General features: G+C 42.0%; 1 protein-coding gene across 1 annotated transcript in view; it reads left to right on the forward strand.

Moving 5' to 3' along the window:
• Positions 1–5,527, forward strand: part of USP53 (ubiquitin specific peptidase 53) — a 53,655-nt gene extending 48,128 nt beyond the window's left edge. Inside the window, exon 15 of the mRNA XM_088452250.1 lies at positions 112–5,527. Coding sequence (XP_088308376.1) covers positions 112–1,009 — 898 coding nt within the window. The 3' untranslated portion in view covers positions 1,010–5,527. The remainder of the gene's footprint in view (positions 1–111) is intronic.
• The last annotated feature ends 3,999 nt before the right edge of the window (positions 5,528–9,526 follow it).

A 9,526-nucleotide genomic window follows, 5' to 3' on the forward strand; every position in this document is an offset into this window, starting at 1 on the left:
TAGCCCTACAAAGGTTATTATGAATGTTATCAGATTACTATATACAACTTGACAAAGTAACAAGACTATTATTGTAATTAATACAGTAATAATTTATCATCTTTGATATAGGAAGCAAGCTGGAGACTTTAAGAGAGATGTTCGCTCACCAACCCTTTCATCACGTATTAAAGAATACAGCGTTAAAGAGATGCAGGTGAACAAACCGGATGATGCATGGGAACAGTCTCATCGTCTGACTTCCTGCTCTTCAAAAAATTGCTGTTTGCACCTTGAACATTCATCACTGGCACAGACAAATGTGCTAAATACAAATAGACTAACAAATCTTTTGCTTCAGCCTTCTGCCAGTTCTTCACAGACAGTCTCGCAGTGCAACAGAGTGCAGTACATGAACACTCCAAGTTCTGCTTCTGATGAAATTCAGTCCTACAACAGAGAAGACAACTGCAATTTAAATAATCATGACTTTAACAGTATACCACCCCCTCTACCCCTGAAGATGTACAATCGAAGTGCTATACCAAGAACAGAGCAAAACTTTGCACCTGCAACTAATGCACACCTGGGAACATTGTCTCATGTCCATTCAGCAGGTTCTGAGAGGCTTTCACCTGGTGCTTTTGTGAGACCAGACTCTGATTCAGACTACTATCCAAAGAATGATGCATTTCACAGTAATGGATTACAAATGAACACAATATATGACTGTCGGTCAAAGATGGGTCTACAGACTCTAGCATTAGATCCAATTCCCCATGTTAACGATACAGTTGCACTCACTACATTTTTTTCTGTAGACAACTGTATGACTGACACATACAGGCTGAATTACCATCAGAAGCCAAATGTCTATATGACTGACAGACCTGCATTCCAAAGGGAACCTGGTCACTTAAAGCTTGCAGGAACATTTATTGAACCATCATACACCAGAACCATCGATAATGCTCACCACTCACTATCGCAACCAAAAGCATCATTTGGGAGTGTACCTTGTAATAGGTAGGCTATGGGTTAATCACTGTAGTCCTACTACAAATACTCCATGGAGAGGTTTTAACTCTGAATTTTTTTGCAATTATGTACTGTACAGGAGAAAGCTGATTTTAGCTGGTGAGCATTAATTTTTCTATATAACAAAAGAGAAAAAAAATGAACTGGCTTTTGGACCGTCCACCTACCTGGAGATTCTCGAACCACGAACTACATAAATATTATATAAATACGTTATTGATATTTTTGCACATTGTCTAGCTACAGTTGTCTAGTATTGAATACTTTTGTTTGAGAATAATTGTGCATCTGCAAAACTGTTTTGTAAGAAGTATTAGTTCGCTAAGTTCAGGGAGAGACCAACTTTTTATTTCTGTTAATAATGAACACAGAACCTTATTGTGCTTTTGCTCAGAGGTCAAGCGAAATAGGCACTGAGCTTATGTACACTCTTCTTTGCAGGTTTCCCAGTGATTACCTAATCAGGTATTGCTACTTTTTTTTGTTATTTTTTCCCCCCACTCACGTACAAATGTTTTATGTTTTTACTACTAATCCGCAGGTAAATGAGAAATATATCAAAATTTTGATAAAGTAGTTCTATATTTTTACATGGCCTTATATATAAAATGTCATTTATGGGATTCTACTAAACCTTTCCAAAACCTTACAGCTATGACCTTCAAAAAATGTTTCACATTAAATACTCGATTAAAGGTATTTAAGCTTTCTGCTTAAGAGCGTAATCACAATGCTGTCAGCAATTTAGTTGTCTGAATTAATATACATGAGAATGTACTTGCAATGTCACCGGTTTCTAGTGAATGGATCATGAATGCTATGTGCACACAGTGTCTCCACTGTGTATAAGGAGACAGCTGGACTTTGAGATAATTATGGCAGCACCCAGTTAACATTTTACATTGTAAAAAAAATGTATGGATGCATGCCTTGCTCATGTCATATTTTAATATGAATTTTATAGACTTGTAATTTTTCTATATTCTAGTACTACCTGATTTTGGAGACTCGGAAAGCCCCTGTTTTAGAGACTACAATTTTGCCTGATGTTTATAGCTTTTACATGTAGAGAAGGATACTACTGACTACTATATAGGTATATATTCTCATTAAGTTTCACGGATATTTGTGACTCCTTGCCTAGGCCATGCACACACTTAAGTCAATGTGGTGTAATTTGGAGGTGCTGGCTGCCAATGGCTACCTTCCTGCCAATTGTTCATTCTCCCACATGTGGGTATTGTATCTCCAGTTACCATGGTTATAACCTTGCAGTGCAAAATACTTCATCGGGTGACTTGGAAATCTTGCTGAATTCAGCCACTAAAGGACCACTTATACATTTTCATCCAGCAAACTGTATTGGGATGCCTGCCAGTGCTTGTAGGTACATTTTAAGCTAAACTAGAATTAGATTTTCTCAGGAAATGTCAGGAATATCATTGCATTCAGGAAACATCCCATGGGTTGTCCAGTTGTTAGGCAACTAACCTTTTTATATGTAGGTGTCCTCCCTGTATAGTATATGGGTAAAACCACCTTCCTCAAATTTATCTGAAACTAAATCATAATGCAGGTAATGGATTTGCTGTGCCTGGCAAATTTATTACATAGTTTACAAAGGTGGACATTCTCTTAAGTGCATATATCCATTTTATCTCGGATCCATTCAATTTATTTAGATTATTTTATAGTTTTTTCTTTATTTTATTTTTTATTTTTTTATTCTCAACCTATTTAATTTACTATTGCCCATCCAAAGATATGTTCTCATGGAAGCTTCTGATAGGTAGTTTAAAGCTGGGTACACACCTAACCGACATATCTGCAGATGATGGTTGTTCATACACACCGGGACCCGCTGGCTGGGGGGCGTTTTGTGCCCCCTCCCGAGGCCTCTGCTATAATTGTACAGGCGGTTGCCTGACCGCCCATGTACACAGAGCGGTGCCCCAATATATCAGCAGTGTCATGTGATATGTCTGGGTGAACGATGTCGCTAGTTCACACTGGCTGACGCACACAAGATACATTAGCCGATCAATTGTGTGTGCCCAGCAATAGAGTTTTGTAATAGATTAAAGCATGTCCCTTTTGTATATTTTAATGCTTTTATTGTGTATAGTGCTACCTACTCATAACACAAGTATTCAAAATTCTGCATAAATATACTTATGATGTACAAATTAGGGGACCTCTTTCAAAATGTACTGTGGATTGTGAGGCATGTGTAATTATTGGTGAAATCTATAAAGGTACTAGTGCTTAAAGGGTGCCACTGCTATGCAACTTACAAATAAGATAAATGTCTTTCATTGGATTGACACTGTTATTACTGTGTACTGTGGCCTTAAGTGAACACTAATTAGCAGAATGGGTATAAAACCATAGGGGTCAATTCAACTAGGCACAACTAAGTACAGTGATATGCCGCACTTACTGTACTGCTGGACTTTTATTCGCAGCCCGTAGGACACTGTGCTAAAATCTGCGAGATCGTAACACTATGGGGTACGTTCAGCTGCCGTAGCCAGTGTTTCTTTCCCCCCTCACGCCTAATTAAATTGACCCATGGTGTTTTTATTCACAAACTTTCATTTTAATATTTCATTAAAGAAATCATGCCCGAATGTTTTAGTGCAAATTAGTAGGTGATTTTTTTTAATTCTTTTTCCCTCTAAAGGTCATGGTTTTTTATAACAGTGGGCTCTTGACTCTATAAAGAGCGTGTTGACTACTTGATGAGGATTATGTCCATTGCCTAAGAAAATTAAATCAGTAGAAACACTCCAGTAGAAAATACTTTTTTTCTTGTAGGCTTCAAATTTACATAATAATCATCCCTATTTTATCTATTCAGAAGTTTAAATAGAAATTCTCTTAAACACCTCTCAGTGTAGAATGTGACCTCTCTAACCCTTGTACGGCTTTTGCTTCTGTGCCTATTTAATATATATTTTGTGTACTGACATGGATATATAGATTTGTACTACAGGAGTTTTATATTTTGAAAACTGCTAGTAAAATAAGAATACTACATGCTTGTCGTAACATTTCTTTTCCTGTGTTGGGTTTGGAATTTAAACTGTTCTGTTATTTGATGTTGATATTGCAATGTGTTTGAATTTACTGGTTACAAATTTATTGTAAACGTTTTTTGTACATTCAGAACTAGCCAATTGATATTGTATTCATATCAAAAGAATGTTAAATGTGCAATATTTTGTGCTGAACTGCTTTATAGAGTGATTTATATACTAACCATATGAGCCTAACAAATATTTTTATATAGATTAATCTGAAGCAAAGTGAAAATCCTTTTGGCAGCATTTCTCCCTTTGCCAGCTATCCAAAAAAGTTCTGTTTTGTCGTAATGAGAAAATGTTGAATAGACCTCTTGCACCAAAGTGTTTCGCAGTAGATGGTTTAAGTAACTTTTCAAGGATGTGTCAAGAATCTTTTTTTTTTTTTTTTTTTCAATGCTCAAACTTTACAAATGTAATGCTGCTGAAGCATCAGGGATATTTGAGAGAGCCTTAGCTGAACAATTTGAGCACACTTTTTTTTTTTTTATTTCCCCTTGTGTATCAGTGTCCCTACTTCAGCTAGATAAACTTCTGAAAACAATTTTTATAACCAGTTTTGGAGATGTACATAATATACACACAAATATATACATACCCACAACACTCCTAATTAAAGCTGAATAGACACATGTTTAGTGGCAGGAAAAAGCAGTTTCTGGTCCAAATGACCCTTTCTCATGCTTTTTCCTGGTAATATATGTGTTGGCTACTTTAAGTGCCCATCTACAATTTTTTTATATATATATATATATATATATATATATATATATATATATATATATATATACACACACACACATATATACATCCACATCCCCTGGTTGCACTAAAATTCTAGCACAATGAATGGTTCTTTCTGAAACTTCCACATTGGGCGATGTCTAGGATGCTGCTATTGCTTGTCATCCCCATGTTTCAAAAGTAGTTGTCGTGCAGGGCTTTAGAACATTTGCACATGAACAAGTATTCTCCTCTATAGCAAAACTAAAGAGTTTAAGAACCTACGGCACAAATGTAATAGCCTGCGAGATTTCAACGCTATAGCCACTGGACTAAAAGCGTCAGGCAAAACCAACCCAGTCAGTTATGTCCTAACACAAAATGCCGCATTAAATCTAGTAGATACATTGCTGAAATCTTGCCGCTGCCTGCAAATTACAGGCTGTTACATTTGATGTGATAAAGTTCAAAATATATCACCATACAAAGGCCTAAGAATAAAAATGGCATGCCTATTTTCTAACTGCGAATTCTGCATTAACATTTTTCATTCTTCCTGTATGAGTTCTATGTGAAAATGTATATGTGAAGACAATCAAAGAACAAATTAGTGTAAAAAGTTATAATGTAATTTTAAGTACTCTCTGGCACTTCATGTGCTTCTAACGGTTATTCTGCACAATAAAAATGTTGTATGAGAAATATTGCAGTGTGCTGCTGTAGTCTCTGATATATTTGGACTACTTGAATATTTAAACACTGGTTCACAACACATGCCCCCTTGGAAGTTTTTTGCTGTGGTTATGGGGGCTTTCCGAAACCCCCAGGCAACTGAAGTGGTACTCTGTATTTGTGAATGAGTTTCACTCCGATCTGTTGCCAGGGAAAGTAGTTAGGAAGCCGATGTTCGAATGCAGACCGCCGGCTTCCCGACACTGAAATCCCGGCATGGGACTAATGATAGGCGTCTAAATATCAACGCCTATCATTAGCCCCACACCAAAATCCTGACGCCTGGCATACCGGTTGTAGGTAAGCCGGGCGTCGGAGTGGATAGCCCCGGGGGAGGGTTAGGGGCTCCTGGGGGGACTTGGGGTTAGGCACCCCTGGGGGAGGTTGGGGGGGGGGGTTAGGGTAGTTACTCACCTAAGTTGGGATCTTCCTCTTCCTGCGTCGGGATTTCATCCTCCAGGCTGAGGTCCGGCTGTCATCCACACAGATTCCGTTGCCAGACTGTTACTGGGGAGCTCAAATGCCTTACTACTGGGGATAGAGGGGTAAGGTGTTGCTACAAGAAGGGGTAGGGCAGTGATTCCCAACCTCTGTCCTCAAGGCACACTAACAGTCCTGGTTTTAGTGATATCCATGATTGAGCACAGATGGTTAAATCAGTCTGAGGTACTAATTAAGTCACTTGTGCTTAAGTATGGCTATCCCTTAAACCTGGACTGTTAGTGTGCCTTGAGGACCGTGGTTGGGTACTCCTGGGGTAGGGTATGCAGTCGGGAAGCTGGCGGACCTAATCCCGACAGCCGGCTTCCCGACTGTCATATCCCGGCAAGGGTCTAAAGACAGGCGTCGATATGCAGACGCCTGTCATTAGACATATGCCGGGAGCCCGGCATTCCGATCGAAGGGACACCGAGTGCGGATAGCTGGGGGGAGAGTTAGATTTAGGGTTCCTGGGGGGGACTTGGGGTTAGGCACCCCCCCCCCGGAGGTTAGGTTTAGGTGGTGGGGAAAGGGGTTAGCGTTAGGCACCCTCAGGGGGGACTTAGGGGTGCCTAACATTAATCACCCCCCTTCCCCGCCACCTAAACCTAAGGGAGGGTTAGGGGGTACAAATAGATTGGTCAATACTTACCTTAGGACTATTGGGATTTCCTCCTCTGCTGGGATGCCGCTGACAGGATTCCAACCGCCGGGCGGTAAATCACACCAATTCCGGGGATAGAGGGTGGAAATGTGATGACTGTCTGATGATTGAACATTTAAAAATGTGTTTATCCTAGAAGTGCTGTCTGAATATTTAGCATTACTCTAGAAGTGAGCAAAGCAAATTGTGCTCATGTAGAGGATGCAAATGTATATATTTTTTTTTTTTTTCAAGGATGGGGCAGGCTGTTAGGGGGGTTGTCAGCAAAGTCAAGTACAGTATTGACATGTTTTCCAAAGTGCATCTCATGCTGATCACAAGACTGATTATGCAACTTTTTGGAGCTGGATCACTTTTATGTTAATACTATATAAATATTGGTGCTGCAATATTTCAATCGCTGCAGCATTAAAGCATATTACCAGTTCATCTTTTTTAAGCACTTGCCTGGCACAGTCGTATCAGATTTATTTATTTATTACCGGTTATTTACATAGCGCACACATATTCCGCAGCGCTTTACAGAGAATATTTGCCCATTCACATCAATCCCTGCCCCAGTGGAGCTTACAATCTATATTCCCTATCACATGTGCACACACATACACACTAGGGTTAATTTGTGTTGGGAGCCAATTAACCTACCAGTATATTTTTGGAGTGTGGGAGGAAACCGGAGTACCCGAAGGAAACCCACGCAAGCACAGGGAGAATATACAAACTCTGCACAGGTAGGGCCGTGGTGGGAATTGAACCCACGACCTCAGTGCTGTGAGGCAGTAATGCTAACCATTACACAGTCTGTGCTGCCCCAGATACGACCATACCAGACTGGGCTTTCCCTGACATGGTCGTATCTGATACGACCCGTCAGAAATGGCCACTAGGTGGCTATGGGAAGTTAATCTTCCCATTGCCGCCTATATCAGAGGGACCTTCTGGTCCCTCTACACCCGCGGCTCCCTCTCCTTTGTGTCCCGATCACTGCTGGCCACAGTGATCGGGCACCGTCGGCAACCCCCTCCCGACGATCTTCCATGGGCTAGCAACTTCCAGCAGCCAGGGCTTATGTAGCCATGGCTGCTGCAGTGACCCGATCACTGTGGCCAGCAGTGATCGGGCAGCCGGACCCACCCCTTCGAAGCAGCAGCCGCGGCTCTAGTAGCCGCCGCTGCTGCTCTGTATCTGGGCCGCCAGCGGGACACCCTCCCACAGCGGCTACGGCTCTACAGTGATCACTAGGTGATCACTTCTGTGTAGAAGCAGCAGTGGCGGCTCTGGTAGTCGCCGCTCTGCTCTGTATCCGGGCCGCCAGCGGGACACCCTTCCGCTACGGCTCCAGCTCTACAGTGATCACTTCTGTGTAAGGGGGGAGCCGCCGCTCTGCTCTGTATCCAGGCCGCCAGCGGGACACCCTCCCGGCTCTACAGTGATCACTATGGGAAAGCAGCGGCGGCTCTGGTAGCCGCCGCTCTATGTTCAGGAGCCAGGGCCACTCCCTCCGCCCTCAGCAGCTCCTCCTCCCTAATTATGCCCATTTGCATAAGGGCCAGGCCATTATATATATGTATGTGTGTATATATATTTCTATAGATATTGCAGAGCCTATGATTAGGAATGGCAACTGACCATCGATGGTTTGTAAACCATCGATGATCTGACTGGAAAACAAGTGGTTTGGCATTGCTGGTGGCCATCAATGTTACACCATCTATGCCGACCCTCAATCGATGGTTTTGAAACATCGGCAGTTGTGGTCTACACAGATCTCGACCAATCGCTAAACAATTGATGGCTGCTAACGATGGTTGAACCATCGATGGTACAGCTGTCAATGGCCATCACTGCAGTATAACATACAAATTGCTATTTTTATGGCATACTGGGGGAGATGTACGAAGCCCAGAAGCGGTATCAGCGCACGTTATGTGCGCTGACACCGCTTCTCCCCGATGTATGATCGGGGGTCTGGGCGGTAAATGACAGGGGCGCTATGCGCCCCTGTCATTATCGGCACTGCTATCTACAAGATAGCAGCGCCGACGGCAGGGCTATGTATGAACGGTCATAACGTATGACCGTTAGGCCGGCTGTAGCTGTCGTTATCGACAGCTACAACCTGGCGCTGCCCTATCTCCACAGCAGGGACAGCGCTGTCCCTGCTGTCGGCTCCAGGCTGCACGCGGGGATCTCGCGATACTTGCGAGATCCCGCGCATGCTCAGTGGAGCCGGCCGGGAAGAGACACAGCGCATCAGCACTAGGCTGATGCGCTGCTGTCTCTAGCGGATAGCGCCGGAGGGGGGAGTTAACGCTCCCCCTCTCCGGCCGATGAGATGTTTATACATCTCACCGGTAGTGCTTCCTGCTTCGCCTCGGTAAAGAGGCGAAGCGGGAAGCGTTATAGCGGCACGGTAAGTGCCGCTATAATACATCTACCCCACTGTCTTTTAAAACAAAAGTTTTTTTTTAAATAAAATAGTGATGGATAAGTTTAAAATTATTATGTTCTTGACCTTATTCAATCATAAAAGAAACCGACAATTTTGGAGCGGTTTTTGGAAAAAGAATTAGTTAAGTGGTTAAAGAGGAAGGTGACAGATGTGTATTGGTGTGAACTTAATAAAAGCTTTAATTTTGTAGTTGTATAAATTTAATTTTGACATGACTTTGACATTAGCAATTAAGTTTCTGTACAGTTACTATATTGTGTACAGTATTTTAGCATTTACTATTTGCACTGTTAACACAACACCTGGCCTAAACAAGGTGCATATACTACTATTGTCTCCAGGATTAAAGGAGGCTGATGCATTAGTATGTATGTA

Source organism: Taudactylus pleione, unplaced genomic scaffold (genome assembly GCF_031769625.1).
Source record: "Taudactylus pleione unplaced genomic scaffold, aTauple2 ptg000036l, whole genome shotgun sequence".
Taxonomy (NCBI): Eukaryota; Metazoa; Chordata; class Amphibia; order Anura; family Myobatrachidae; genus Taudactylus; species Taudactylus pleione.